Raw genomic sequence first — 16436 nt, forward strand, 5'->3', positions numbered from 1 at the left:
AAAAAAAAAAAAAAAAAAAGTAGTAGATTTTCACTATGTTCATCTCATACCCAGCACATCCTGTGTACTTATCCCATGAATATTTTAAAATAGAAAATTGTGTTGATTTCTCACTAACTTCTTGTTTAATCTAAACTTCAACACATAGAATTAAGCAAATAAAGACACATGTGTATGTATTTAGTACCATAGTGAAATTAGATACCACAAGGGCTTTTCCAACAGCTTGGGAAGAGAGAACTGAGTGGTTTTGTTATTTAACAAGAATATTCATAAACTTTTCTCTACCAAGATGTCAAGATTGACTAGCAGTATAACTAATTTACATATTGGTCCAAGATTGACACCTTGAAAATAATTACAAGAGTGATGATGATGATAATAATGTGCATTATGAACTTTTATCTGTATGTAAAATTAAAGCCAGTGATGGGATTTTTAGTAATTTAGGATAAAAGTTATCTTCTCAAAAGCAATCCATTATGTGTAGCTAAACTCTTCGTTAATTCAGTTTCTAAACCTCTCCCAACAATACAAATTTATTTACATGTTCCTTCTTAACACAAAAAATATATATAAAATCAATTAAGACATAATAGATTTAGGTTAATCTGCTGGACTACTCAACCACATGTTCAAGAGTTCAAACCTTACTACTACTAAAGGTATGGTGTTTTATATCCTAGACAATAGCTTCGCTAATTTACAAACAAGAATCTACCACACTTCAGTTGAAATATAACAATAGTTAGAATATTTGAGTTGTAAAATCAAGGGTTACAATGATAGATTTAGAAATCTCATCTCATTCATTCTTGTTCAGCAAAACAATTGTCAATAAGTTAACAGTTTAATAGACTTCAATTTAAAATAGAACAACAGATTTCTCATTATCTTTCATTTCCAATTCATAAAGATATATGAATGATTATTATCTAAATGTGTGTGTGTGTGTATGTAAGATTGAAAGAAAGAAAGGTTTAGAGAACTTACCATCCAAAATCTCGTAGATCAACACAAAATTGTTCTTAATGTTGTCCTCCGAGATCTTGCCGAAGTACGACTGCATGACGTCGCACATTTTTAGCAGAAACTCAAACACCATGGCCGCGTTTACATTCTGTTTGCTGACGGCAGCCAGCCAGATGTTAGAGCGACGAACATGGAAAAAACTTGTCCGTGCGATATTGGTAACTGGGGATCGCACTTGTTGACGTGCGTGAATCACGTTGACACGAAATGCATCAACGGCATTACGACTGGAAGAAAAAAAAAATACAGACAAGTGAAACATTTATTTTTCAAGGCATTCTGAAGACTGAGAATTCAATAGTAAGAACCCTTTCCAGTAACCAACCAAGAGTATTTTATTAAACCTTTTGAGACACAGTGTTTTGGTATATGCAACCAAAATGACCAAAGTTTTTTTTTTTCTGTTGAGATTGAAATTGATGGGTGTATGTAGAAAACAAAGGATAAAGTACCGAAAGCTGTTTTACTAGTATGTAAAACTATATATATATTCTAGAGTTTTATATTATATCTACTGAAAGAATCTCTGATTTTGGCTATTACACTTCAAAACGTTTGTTTCAATAGGCCAGTCAATCAGCCTGGGTGTCCCAAAAGGGTTAAGAAAAAGACCCTGCATTAAAAATCTGCTTTCTACAACAAGCCACTATCAGACACAAAAGAGACATAAATCCTAGGTTTAACCCTTTCGTTACCAGCCCGGCAGAAACCGGCTCTGGCTCTGATGTCTTGTTTCCATAAGTTTTGAATTAAAATTTTCCAAACCTTAGTCACAATTTATGTTCCTAACACTAGCTTAATGATAACTAAGTTATTTTACTAAATTCTTTGCTATATTTAAAGTAATTGAAAGAAACACAGAGCATCTCAAAATAAATATGGTAATGAAAGGGTTGAGGTATGTGCTATTCCTACAGTGAAAATAAAAGAGAAACATGGCTAATATTAAGAGAACACTCATCTACTACTAAATGGATATGGCCAACACTTCTACAATGTTTTTACAAACAATGGTTTTATCAAACTACATTTTCTTTGAATATATTGAAATTCTATTCATCTGTCAGTGCAGGAAAACCTGAAGCCAGAAAGTAACACTGAAAATTTCAGTTCCCTATATCTAACTTCTCTCTGCTACCCTGGCTAAACTACATTCCAATTAAGAGAGTGGTATCTGCACCCTTCACTAACAAAGATTTCCCTTAGTTCTAGATCAATGTTCTGCCAAGTTCAGCTGCTATCACTACTGTTCTCTGAACTCCTTCCATCACTAATCTCTGCTTTGATTATAAATCTTACATCACTTTGTTCTCAGTCATTGTTATTAGTGACTCTAAAAAACAACTTTTCATAGATTTTCCACTCCTATTGTAGAGGGAAATCCTTTGCCATTCTTAATCCTTTGCACCTGTTAGTATTCTTTACCTAGCCAAAGCAACATACCTTGTATCATCTCCCTACCATATAATACATTTTAACTCCTCTTGTATCTTCTCTCTACCATATAATACATTTTAACCCCTTAACCCGCTTTATTTCAAGCCAGCTTATGGTCAACTTTAAGGTAATATGCTATGCTCCACCCACAACCAATCTGAGACAGCTGTTTGGATAAATGAAACCATACTATTAAGTATGTTTCTTCATATTCCTTCACTCAAAGCATGACTAAATTGTGAATTCATGCCCATGCTGTAACAATACATAGAAAACTTCCAACAAGACATGCAAAACAACCATGAGGAATGTAAAGGGTGCCTCCAAGCAAAATATAGCTTGAAAACTCCTGTCCTCCCAAATAGTCAAAATGATTCTGGCAACTTGCTAAAAGGGAATACCAACTTCCAACCCTAATTATATTTAACAGCACACCCACTCTTCACATCTGCTGCCCTTTTTCATTTTCAATTCCACTATTCCAGTCTCACCACTTGTCAATTTTTGCAAAAACTCTAATCACATAAACCAAACAAGGCAATTGGTTCTAACAAGGTCCCTTTCACGATCCTTAATAAAAGTCTGCAATTTCTCTCTCTCTCTCTCCACAGATATATAATATTTGGAAATAGTGTCCCTTTATCTAAAAAGGAAATCTCGCTGAAGCAGCAAACAACTGATCTATCACACTCAAGTTGTTTTCTCTCTATCTCAAAAGTTTGACACTTCTGTAGAACTAAATCTAACTGGAAATTTGCACCCCTACAGCTCACCCAATGATCCATCACTTTTGGATGATAACTTTAGGCAAAACAATCATTCTGTGCTTACAACAAAACCTTTTGCATATCTATGGACCCCAATTTTCTCATCTTTTGAACTGAAAGCTTCCAGTCAGGCTACACTACTACAGTATATGGTGCTCTCTAAACAACCTCCCTGCCATTTACACATCTATGCAGATTATAATAACTTTCATCCCCAACTTTCCTTGCATAAACGTAAGTCATCCATATGCAAACCTAACACCTTGGGCCAGAATTACACTGCCGTGAACAAAAACATCAAAAAAATTTTTGTTTGATGGGAACAGGAAAATCTATTTTCTTTCAACAGTACAAAGAGGCTTAAAATTTTTGATTGTCTTTATTGGTTACACTACACACAAAAAATTGCCAGAACAATATATGAAAGGCTTGACTAGACATTCAGCGCTGATGTCTCTTACAAGAGTACTGCTTACATACCTGAGATAGTATTCACAAGAGTACAACTTACAATCCATATCGTGTAATGTCTCAATAAACATTCTACACTGCATAAATAACAAATTGTCAACATCCATTTTCCAAGCTGACATGGGCTGGATTGTCTGACAGGATCTAGTCAACTGCAGAGTTGTGCCAAATATCAGTGGCAATATTTGGCATGGTTTTTTTTACAGTGGAAGCTCTTCCTAATGCCAACCACATAAGTGTGTACTGGGTACCTCTTTTATGCCACCAGCACTAGTGCAGTCACTAAGTAAATTGCAAGACAGAAAAGAATAGGGAAAAACCAGAGGCTCCTATTCAGTATTTGAGAGTGAGCAATTTTAAGTCAGGTGTTGAAAGGTAAAAGTGTGATAATGGGAAAAGCACGAGTGTCTTGCATCAGAGAAGATATGATTACCCAACATTATATAGGGTGGGTCAGAGTAGTTAAGAGGGAAATAAAAGAAAGTAGTGACAGAGTGACAGAACAAACTTTCAAAAACTCACTACAATCTCCAACTCAAAATGTGCTGCTTATTTTTCAAGCTCCTTATATAATTCAATGGCCTCTGCTTTTCAAAAGAACATAAGGTTGCACACACACATACACCCTTTTCTCTGGACTTCAACACAGGTACTATACTAAATGCTTTACTTAACCCTTCCAGCTCATAATGGTTGTTCCCTGCTATATCCCATTCATTGAGACTCATCCACAGTTCTCTCCACAAACATTGACATATAGATGCTCTAAGCCAGTGACTCTTGCCCAGGGTTCATATGACCCCTGGGAATCCATGTAAGATTTTTAGGGGTTCACGCTAGCAAAATAGTAAATTGGGGAGCCACTGTAGTATTTTAAGGGTCCATGAAAAATTTGATTTTGATGTATTTATTGTAAGAAACAACTAGGTTTCTTTCGCTGACATTTTACATAGTTCAGCCTACATGAATTAATGTGTGAAAGACAAAAGTATCTATAAAACTAGTTTTTAAACATTGAATGGCTATGGGGCTGGGGTCTACCTGAATAAATTAGTAATCAAAGGGGTCCATAGATAAAAAAAAATGGTTGATAACCACTGCTCTAAGCACATCAGTCTTATGAGTCAGTTAGGACCTGCATATGAAGGTGCATGGCTTAGTGGTTAGGGTATTTGGTACTCTCAATCATAAGGTCATGAGATCGATTCCTGGCACCATGTTGCATCCTTGAGCAAAACACTTCATTACATGTTGTTCCAGTCCACTCAGCTGGCAAAAATGAGTAGTACCTGTATTTCAAAGGGCCAGCCTCATCACAATGAATCTCCTTATGAACTACGTATGAACTAGATTAAGGCTACGTATGTTTGTGGAGTACTCTACCACTTATGCCCTAATTTCACAAGCAGACTGTTCCACTGATTGAATCAATTGGAACCTTCATTGTCATAACCGACAGAGAGCCAGTTATATGTAAGGAACATGATCCTCAGCCCCTCCTTCTGGCTAACAAATTTTTAAATGGCTAACTATCAAAAGATAACATTTTCTGAGTTTTAGAAATATATCCATTGAATTAATAAAAACAATAACATATGTAAAATACCACGTATTAAAAACAGAATTCTTGTGTCTTTTCCTCTTTAAAATAAGGTTCTAGAATTCATTCTCAAGTTTTTTAGAAAAATACCAACAAAGATCTACATATTTACTCAAGTACAATGTGTACTCTCAAATATGTGACTCACACTGTACTTACAAACACAGCAATGTATTTCATCATCTTACACATTTTCTTACACTTAAATATAATGTTATCATCATTCCAATTCTAACCAATTTGTATTAAACTTCTAATATTTTATGAGTAAATATTGTAAATAAAGATAAGACTGAAGTCATATAGTGTAAGTAAAAGGTAATTTATTCCATGCCATCAAGAAAGGACTGGTGGTGCACCAGCATGACCGCAGCCACTTGGCTGAAACACATAAATAAATAAATAAATAACTGAATGAAGATTAAACTTACCCAATATCATCTCTGTAGACTCGCGAGATTAGCACCTCACCTTTATGGTTATATATAAACAAACCACCAATCATTTTTGTAGTCGATGGGTTGGTTGCACTGAAATAAACGGATACCAAACATAAATATAACTTCAATGCTTAATTGCAGATGTATAAATTATTACAGTAGAGACAATGAAATAAGAGGAAAATATATGTTTGATTCAGATGTCTTAAAAGAATATCTGATAATTTAAAGAACAGAAATTAAAAATGTAAAGAATAAAAAGTTTTGAATGGTACAACAATGCACTATAATTTAAAAAATGGACTATATACCTGTTGTAATTTAGTTTTCTATAGTCCGATGATATTTCGGAATACAATTCCTTCTTCAGATATTCTTAGTGCTGAATTATAGTGCTTTGTTGTACCATTCAAAACTTTTTATTCTTTATAAACAATACACAATGCTTCAAGTGAACTACAATACTCTCCTAAAAATATAAATTTTCACCACTTATCAATAGAATTTTATTGATTTCTATGTGACTTATCTCTAAACTTGCCATGATACTTTAATAAAAAAAGTTGCATTATACCAAGTGCTGAAATAAAAAGCATGAGTGTGTGATTCAGAAGCTAGCTATGAAACCACATGGTTTCAGGTTCAATTCCACTGTATGGCACATTGAGCATATTTTTTTTATATAGCTCTAAAATGACCAATGCCTTGTGACTGAATTCGGTAGCCAGAAACTGTAGAGAAGCCTATCACAATATGTGTGTGTCCCCCTACCCCTCACTTGCAAACCAGTATTGGTTTGTTTACGTCCCCATAATTTAGTGGTTTGATGAGAGACTGATAGAACAAGTACAAGACTTTTAAAAAAAAAGGAAAGAAAAGAAAACTAAGTACTACTGTGAATTTTTTTAACTCTGTCAAGGCAGTACCCTAGCATGGCTGCAATCCAATGACTAAGACCAATAAAAGATATTGAAATAGAAAGCATATTTACAAGTGGCATATGATCAAAATGCCCCCCAATTTACTTAGCATTTAAGATATTCTCTTAGTTAATGATTTAAAACTAAGCTCAAATGTTCTACATTCAATTGTCAATGAATGTGCTCTAAATATTTCCTTATGAAATTTAAAAAATAATTTTCTACATTTGCCATTAGCAAAGACAATATGTTACTATACAGCTTAAAATAATTTCTAGCCCAACGACTGGAGTCCTCCCTTAACATCTTACTCCAATAACATAAAGCAGTGTTTTGTCCTCTTAGTTTGCCTTTTTCAGTCTCTATTAAACTATTCCTGAAATGCATATCCATCAATGTTATAAAGTTTTGTAATAAAAATGTATAGAGGCATAGGAGTGGGTGCGTGGTAAGTAGCTTGCTTACAAACCACATGGTTCCGGGTTCAGTCCCACTGCGTGGCATTTTGGGCAAATGTCTTCTACTATAGCCTCGGGCCGACAAAAGCCTTGTGAGTGGATTTGGTAGACGGAAACTGAAAGAAGCCCGTCCCCCCAACATCGTTTGACAACCGATGCTGGTGTGTTTACATCCCCGTAACTTAGCGGTTCAGTAAAAGAGACCGATAGAATAAGTACTAGGCTTACAAAGAATAAGTCCTGGGGTCAATTTGCTCGACTAAAGGCGGTACTCCAGCATGGCCACAGTCAAATGACTGAAACAAGTAAAAGAGGCTTCTTAATCCACTGGCTACAAAGTTTAAATTAGTCCCCAACTATTTCCTCATATATGAAAAAAAAAAAAAAGAAGCCACTCCCTGGGGTTACCAACATTACTAAATGTTTTTAACAGGAGAAGCTACTCATATTATCATGGGTGCAGGCAGTTGTGTGATTATTAAATCTGCTCATGGTTTCATGTTCAATTCAATTCCGTCAGGGAAAGGAGAAGCTCAAGATCAATTCAGAAAGCCTTTCAATGTCATATGGTATCACTTACACATCTGCTGAACAGCAGTATTAAAAACACATTAATCATGCACATAAAGGTTATGAGAATAACGTATAGACTGGGAGTGAAATTTGTAGAATAGTATTAGGTTCAAAACAATGTTCGACGTGATGTCCAAAGTGCTGGACTAGTATAATTTTTAAGTAAAATAAATGATTCTTCTCTGTGTCAACAATAAGTGTTTCAAATGTTTGATCACCTGAGCTGCCTTCTCGGATTGAATTTAAATTGTTTGTCTAAAATGCTACCTTTGATTTAAACTATATTCAATTTAAATACAGAAAGTTTCTGAAAGAGGTAGAGACCAACTTTATTTTCATTTTAAGAAAAATGCTATATTATGTGTTTTTTGAGTACATTATTGAAATTTAGGTTGTCTTTCTCAGTGAAAATTTAATAAATACAGGGTCTTGCAAATAAATTGAGACCAATTTTAAGCAATTGACTTATTGGGTTTAACATTTCATTTTTTTGACAAAACCTTGTTTGCTTGAAAATCTAATCTGCCTCTTTATTTTTCAGGTAAATTAGCAAACTGATTCGAGAACAGAAAGTCATGGAACAACAGAATAATTCCACCATTGCTGTTTTGGCACATGCTGGACACACTACCAATAAAATTGTTAAGTTGTTGAAACTTCCAAAAGCAACAATTTATCATGTGTATAAGCAATTTAAAGAAAGAAAGATTGATAGAAAAAATGATTCCAAGTGCAATCCAAAGTTTCTCACTGGCCTCAAATGCTCGATTGAAGCCAACCCACCCACATCAATGACAACTCTTGCAAAGAAACACAATGTATCCCTTTCCACAGTGTTCAGAGCTGTGAACAAGAACCTGGGTATGACTAGCTATGTTCGTCACTGCTGTCACCTCCTATCAACCAAGGCCAAAGCAATCAGAGTCGAGAGATGCCCAAAGTTTCTGTCATCCATCAAGCATCAAGGTGAGGAAAAAATTCTCAGATTTGTGAATGAGAAGTTCACTGTGGACACTGAGATGAATCACAGAAATTCACATATGATTGATACAATCCTTCTGACGTCCCCACTGTGTTTAAGACTAAGAATCTTGCCTCTGTGATAGCATTTGGAACTGTGGCGAGTGATGGAAGAGTCATTGAGTCTGGCTTGAAGATCAGCACAAAGGTATATCTGGACATCCTGAAGAACTATTACTTTGAACGGAACAGAAGTTTGGGCTGGACAATGTGGTGCTTATCCAGGATTTTGCACCATACTGTGGGTCAAAAGCAACACTGGTCTTCCTTGGTGAGAAGGTGCCATATTTTATGAGGGCCAACATCTGGCTCAATAACAGCCCAGATCTCAACCTTCTCGATTACATTTTATGGGGCGTACTTCAAGCAACGACCAATGCTTCACCACACTTGAATATCAACAGTTTGATGACCTACATCATGCATGTGACACACAAAATCAAAAGGGCAGAGGTTGCAGCAGTTACAAAAAAATTTCTTTTTCATGTGGAGGCAGTGATTGCCCAAAAGGGCAGCTATATTGAGTGATAAATGTTTTTGTTGTAATAAATGTTACATTAAAATCATATCTGTCTACTATCATTATTTTAGTATTTATAACCAATTTTATGCGTCATAAAAATTTCTCAATTTATCTGCAAGACCCTGTGATCTTTTAATATTGTTTTAAAATGTTTCTTTCAAAAAATATTTTATTTCATATTCTACAAACTCAGCATATACATTGTACAATATCTACATTTACTTAGATGGCTTCTCCAGACACAATGTTCTGTTTTCATCATAGGAGTGGCTGTGTGGTAAGTAGCTTGCTTACCAACCACATGGTTCCGGGTTCAGTCCCACTGCGTGGCACCTTGGGCAAGTGTCTTCTACTATAGCCTTGGGCCGGCCAAAGCCTTGTGAGTGGATTTGGTAGATGGAAACTGAAAGAAGCCCATCGTATATATGTGTATATATATATGTATGTGCGTGTCTGTATTTGTCTCCCCAACCGATGCTGGTGTGTTTACGTGCCCGTAACTTAGCGGTTCTGCAAAAGAGACTGATAGAATAAGTACTAGGATTACAAAGAATAAGTCCTGGGGTCGATTTGCTCTTCTAAAGGCGGTGCAGCAGCATGGCCGCAGTCAAATGACTGAAACAAGTAAAAGAGTATACGTCTTTCTGAGTGTAGAGTTGAATTTTCTTTGATCTGCAAATATAATCAGTTTTGTTGGACCACCATTCTGCTGACAGCAACATATAATTGCCAACGTGTGAACATTAGAGTCAGAAAATACAATCTGTGTCAATTTAAACTTTGTCCTTGGTTTATTTAATCAATGTATCAAAAGCAGGCTTTATAGGAAATTGCAATCTTCTTAGATTTTAGATTCATTTTAGAATGATAAATCATTGTCAGGCTATTGAAGAGAAATCCAAAGAATCATTAGCTTTCTCCCAGCATCAATACTCCTAATTCTACTGTTGCTCAGTCAATTGTTAGCAGCAATAAGTACCATGTATCAAAGTACCATTGCAGTGATAATTTGTGTTGTCTAATTTCAAAAAGGTAATACTAGATTTCCTGTTTTGTTTTTAATGATATTTGGAGATAGACAACTTATATTTAGTGAATTCAAAAATTCTGTAGGTCAAGAACTTCTACCACTGAGTTTACACTTAATATAATCTCATTTCTAGGAAATTCAGAATTTCATTGTTTTGTTGATCAACTTGGTCATTTTTAAAAAGTTAGAATAAATTTTGGGGACAGCCATTGTTAATTTTAGTAGGGTGTTGTTAGATCAGTATAAACAAACCAAGCCAAATTTTCTCTGGAATTCACTGTTAGCAGGGTGGAATTGTCGTGGTGCCTGTGAAAGTTGTATCAGTATTAATGATGTTTGGAATCCTTCCTTTGTCCAGTTACAGCAGCAAGTTTGTATGATGGTTTAGCAGATCAACCCTTTAGTGTTCAGATTATTCTATCAAATGTAATTTTTATTTATTCACATTGTTTTGAATTTATTCTGCATTACCTCATAGCTTTGAGATTTTGATTGTGTGACTGTATATTTTTTAGACTAACATTGTAAGGTAAGGTGTGAGAAGCAGGATCTGGCCAGTTTCAACATAAACCAGGTAAAATATTTCGGCCAGATATGGCTGGTTTAAATGTAGTAAAATCAATGCTCAAACAATTGAGAACTCTCATTGTCTGGATATGCAAAAACTTCACACTGACTCCAAATGGAAGACCTTTTCATGCATGCATGTAATTATTGAACATTTTTGACCTTTTCAGACAACTGAGAGAATCTGCCAACATTTCTGATGGAGACTAAAAATTTCCCTCTAAGAAGTTTCTCATTGCTCATAACATCTTGAACATGCATTCAGATGTTAGTAGCTCACCGAGACTTCAGCCCATACCACTGGCTGAACATTATGCAGAGAACAACCAACTGTATCAGAAGATATATGATACGTTGATATTGATTTTTACCAGAATGGAAACTGTTGTGTCGACGCCTCCAAGCGAAGAAGTAGGATTGCCCAAGACATATAAATAGAGGTAGTCTAGAGGGTTGAGTGACTGTTAAGTAGAGATCATCCGAAGGTTATAGATAGCAGTAGCTTGAGACATAACAGAAACTCAACTCAAAATAAAAACGGGCAATTCAGCCAAGCTTCACTTAGTGTAGCTACAATACCTGATGATGTAAAAGCAAACGTAATTTGTTAAGGTTTGCAAACATAGGACAGTAGCAAGTTCAAGAGGAGAGTTTTGCCAGTCTCTCCTGGAGCAGCAATAAATTATCAGGTCACCTTGATTGTTGTAGTTTCTCTTTTGATTGACCCAAAACAATTCTATGTCCATGATTGAGTATTTTAAGGTGGTGGGTTGGCAGAATCGTTACTGCACAGGAAAAAATATTTAGTGGCAATTATTCCATTTTAACACTGAGTTCAAATTCCACCAAGGTTGACTTTACTTTCAGAGATCATAAAATACACAAGTACTAGTTGAGCATTGAGGTTGCTGAAATCAACTAGCCCTGCCAGCCTGAAAGCCTTTGAAGAGCAATTATTGATTGATTGGTGTGTGAATCCGATGACATTCTACAGAAAAACATCTTTTCACTGAATAAGGAAGTCAAAAAGTTTCTATCATGATTCAGATTATCTAAAGTACCTGCAATTTTCATATTTAACGATCTCATCTTGCTGATTTGCATCACCAATATTAAGAGAAACTCATTCTTATTTTCTTTCTAATGAGACTATGAAATGGTCTGTGCCCTTGACTACATCTTTTGATATAGAGGGACATGGCTCTTATTATATAAAAGAACCAACTGAAATGGTTCTGACATGTAATGCAAACGTGTGACTTGTGTCTTCTATGCAAGATCCTAATAGTCAGTTACACAATGGCCAATGCCTGGCTTGAAGACCAACTTGAAGGTATGTTCTGACACATCTCTCCTTTTCTAAATGGAAAAGTTATGTATCCCTTTTACTGCAAGATACCTGTTTTGGTCCTTCCATCATACTTTAAAACTTATCACCTGATATAGAGTCACCTCCCCACCCCTCAGTTGATTTGTGAGCTACCTGGTGACCTTACTAGCATCCAGTATACTATGTGAAGGACATGAGCCATTGAAACCACATCAAAGCAGACATTGGACTTGGCACAATCGTTTGGCTAATTGGTTCCTATCAACTTATCCAACCCATGCCAGTATTGAAAATGGAGGTTAAATGATGATGATGATGAGAAGTATTCACCACTACAAGAAGGCATTAATACAAAGTTACACATGGCTTCTTCAACAAAACAAATATATATATATATATATATATATATTTTAAAGGCGGTGCTCCAGCATGGCCGCAGTCAAATGACTGAAACAAGTAAAAGAGTAAAAGAGTATATATATATAAATAGATAGAGAGAGATGTTAGTTTAAGAAGATTCTGAAATAAGCTTAAGAATATCAATGGAACATTTACTGCTAGGTAAAAATCAATACTCTAAATGGAATCAAATTTATTGTAAAATTCATTTTGATTGAGACAAAGATTCACCCAATGTCTTATTTAAGCAGACCTGTTTGAATAAATCATCAGGCAAAATATGTCGGAGTGTGAGCGCACATACACACACCTCTCTCACACAAACATGATTACTTCATCAGATGATATGAAGCATCTGCACATCACTGGATTAATAACAACAGTCTACCATCTAGACTTTTCCAATAAAAGGTCACCTACAAATTACTGAGGTTTTCATTTGAGTTTTCCTCGATGGCTATCAATTTTTGATACATTAAATATACCAATCTGCTTGAACTAACATGGTGGGCTCTATATTAGATAATGTTTTCAATACATGTAATATGTTTTACACTCTTACATTATGATCATATATGTCCAAATGTACAGAAGACAAAAAGACAAGTGAGGGAACAACAAGCAGGTGTAATAGTTGAAACTTGGGAAAAATGTAAAAGTCCCCAATGTCTTGAGCCTACGCTCTTTGACAATGGGATGAGAGGAATAAAATGGAGAGAGAGAAAAAAACCCATATAAAATGGATAGTTTTATATATAAAAATTAAACATTAAATTAAATGATCACTCAACATCATTGAGAAGAGTAACATTTTCTCAGGGAAAAGGTTGACAGTAACTTCAAAGTTTCAGGTAGCTAAAACTTAAGTGACAACTTTTTCATTTTGTAAATATCAAGTGGGTGACTGTGTGTATTGACGCCCCCAAAATGAAAGTGCAATGATTTTTGGGCGATAATTGACGAGAAAAGAGCATGTCTTGTGTGTAAATTTCCCGTTTGTTTTTTTTTGTTGTGCATTTGTTCAATTTTTGAATCTTAATGTAACGCCATGCATCCATCTTGTTCTTACTTATTGACACCCCCTACATACACACAAACTTTATTATATACATTGTCAACTGAAGATCAATCATAGATCAGCCAAGGAATATGGATATCAGAAGCCTTTTCCTTCTCTCCAATGACAATTGCTATATTTTGGAATTTACCAATGTTAAATACGTTGGTGCTGAGAGTAAAGCTAGAGGAACAATACATAATTTAGCAGATTCTGAAAAGTATAAAATTCAGAGCATACTTCATTCATTTAAATCATATTTTCTCGTGTCTTTTACCCTACCATTAATGAGATTACTAGACAAGACAAAAGGAAATCACAACTTGGACATCAAAACAAGGAAGATATCAACTACTGCCGCTATATTGCACATCATCAACGACAAGAGAATATTTGTTAGATAAAGGCTGACACAACATCGGTCTTCACATCGGTAAAAACGGTCTTTCGGTGCTGCATTGAATATTTCAGACCCACACCTACTGAACAGCAAAGAGGGTTAAAAAAAAAAAAAGAACATCACATAACGGGGTCAACAGCGAAGACACTTTGAAAGTAGTCGAAGAATTCTTCAATAGGTTCTTTGAGAGTACAATTCTTCCAACTAATCTACTTATATAGATTTGGAGAAGCCCTTATCAACGGAAAGTTATGCATGGGTGCATATCCCTCAAAACAAGGGATACTATCATTGAATCAGGAAGAATAACTTTCGCTGGAGTTGTGATAGGAATATCACAACTCGGTTACGCCTTCGCTATTCAGGAATATGTGACAACTATTTGATTAATAAACGAGATAAGAAACATCTTCAGACCTGTGTTGCAACTGACAACGCTGGTTGTGCCATTCCAATGTAAAAACAACAAAAACATTATTAACAGTTGTCCAGAAAGGACACAAGTTACTACCGACCCTTTAAATGTGGCAAATTTTCCAAAAAGCATTTTACAATGCTATTCGTAGGTAATATTGACTCCATGGTCATACCAAAATAAATCCCCCACCGTTAAGACCTTCGCCAAAATAGTAACCAGTAGTGGAGCATTCAAATAAAAACAATATGCTGCAAACAAAACAGACCCGAATGATATTGGGAATTAAAAGTCAGATTGTTGTAAAGATTAGATTTCTATTAGACTATAGATGTCTCTTCAAGAGTCGAAGGAAAAATGTATATATAGCTGTTATTACAGTTTTACAACCTCATCAGTGGGCTACGCAACAACCTTAGTTACATAAAAAAAAATAACATGGAAATGTTGGGAGCTTACGAAGAAAGAACTCGAATCCCGAAATGTAATTGATAAGTATAGCGATGATCTGTACATCAACAGATACATGAATACACGGACATGTACATTCACATATACACACACATATACAAAGATTCTCATAGTAACTCACTTATACACACACATCTTCGAATCGTCTTGACTCGAAAAAGAGAAGACATTTCACTTTTTGAATTTTGCGATTAGCTTGCATCTCAATAATGAATAAATAAACTGAAATAAAATAAACACGCAATCATACATTCTAACAATTTGAAACAAAATTTTGTTTTTGCAGCGAGGGGGGGGGGAGGCAAAAAAGAAAGAACTGCAGTGAATGAATCAATGTTACATGAACTTGGAGAGAGTATATTGAGAAAAAAGATCAATGTTTGGTGCTTAAAAATAAACAAACATCTTTTCTGGAAAAAAAAATGAAGTTAATAAATATTAAATCGATCATTGGTGTGTGTATATATATATATATATAAATGTGATAACATCTATACGTAACAGCTAAGGAAGTAGTTAGTTATTCATAACCTTAAAAGAACACTTGCTTCCATTTCACCAATAACAATGATTGCTACATACAATAGAAAAATCGATTTCATGATATGTTTTATTAAAAATAAACCTTTCGATAGTGTAATTAACACAATTCTATTTTCTTCTGTCTATAATCTCCCGATCTTTATAATAATAGGGGTGAGACTGTCGAAAAGTGCATTGATGTTTTATATAAGGGGGGTATACGCCCACCACACAATAATTAGTAAACCCATTCACGTTCATTGATTAGATTCAAGCTGGCTGAGGTTTATAATATACAGTTACACGAAGAAAATGTTATATGATATGGCTTAAATATATATGTATTTCTTACCTGCTTTAATTTAGTTTTTCTTTGGTACTAGAACATAGTTTCAATTCTATCGCAGAGCGGCCGCTGAGTGTTAAACGGAAACCAACCAAACCCACTTCCAGCGCACTATGTAATGGCGTCAATACTATTGAAAACGTTTGAGAGCTTGTCGGATAATTAGTAACACCCCCTTTTTTTTAAAGTTAATTCTAAAACTAGACTGGAAATGATGATCCATAATTTATCTAAAAAGTATAATTAACAGCATGTTTAGATTCAAATAAAAATGTTTATTTTATTTATTCACCGGATTTATACGAACATCGTACGAGTGATAGAAACCGGAAGTAGCGAAAATAGTGACATATTTTTAAAAATTTATTTAAATTTAAAGAATAAAAATATTTTTACACGCTTGTGTATATTTTTCGTTTTAATTTTTAATTTACAAGCAATTTCGTACAATAATTTAATATAATAATAAATCACTTGAAATTACTTTCAAAACGTCAGCAAATTATGCAGTAAATATGTAATAAACATATTAAATTTAAATATTCAAACACAATTTAATCTCACTATTATTAATTATAACCTTTAAAAAATAAAACATATTTTTTTAAAGATATTATTTTGTAAATTATTAGATAACTATTTTTCATACGAATTATCT

General features: G+C 34.6%; 2 protein-coding genes across 2 annotated transcripts in view; one reads left to right on the forward strand and one right to left on the reverse strand.

Moving 5' to 3' along the window:
• LOC106875948 (AP-2 complex subunit mu) overlaps positions 1 to 15941 on the reverse strand; it is a 29562-nt gene extending 13621 nt beyond the window's left edge. Inside the window, exons 1-4 of the mRNA XM_014924281.2 lie at positions 15785 to 15941; positions 5739 to 5837; positions 994 to 1259; positions 289 to 347 (exon numbers count right to left, since the gene is read on the reverse strand). Of these exons, the coding sequence (XP_014779767.1) occupies positions 289 to 347; positions 994 to 1259; positions 5739 to 5812 (399 nt within the window). The 5' untranslated portion in view covers positions 5813 to 5837; positions 15785 to 15941. The remainder of the gene's footprint in view (positions 1 to 288; positions 348 to 993; positions 1260 to 5738; positions 5838 to 15784) is intronic.
• Positions 8274 to 8801, forward strand: LOC106875947 (uncharacterized). The gene has a single exon (XM_052973685.1). The coding sequence runs from the start codon at positions 8274 to 8276 to the stop codon at positions 8799 to 8801; it is 528 nt and encodes a 175-aa protein (XP_052829645.1).
• Positions 15942 to 16436: the final 495 nt, after the last annotated feature.

The sequence above is a fragment of the Octopus bimaculoides genome, chromosome 16, assembly GCF_001194135.2.
Source record: "Octopus bimaculoides isolate UCB-OBI-ISO-001 chromosome 16, ASM119413v2, whole genome shotgun sequence".
Lineage (NCBI taxonomy): Eukaryota > Metazoa > Mollusca > Cephalopoda > Octopoda > Octopodidae > Octopus > Octopus bimaculoides.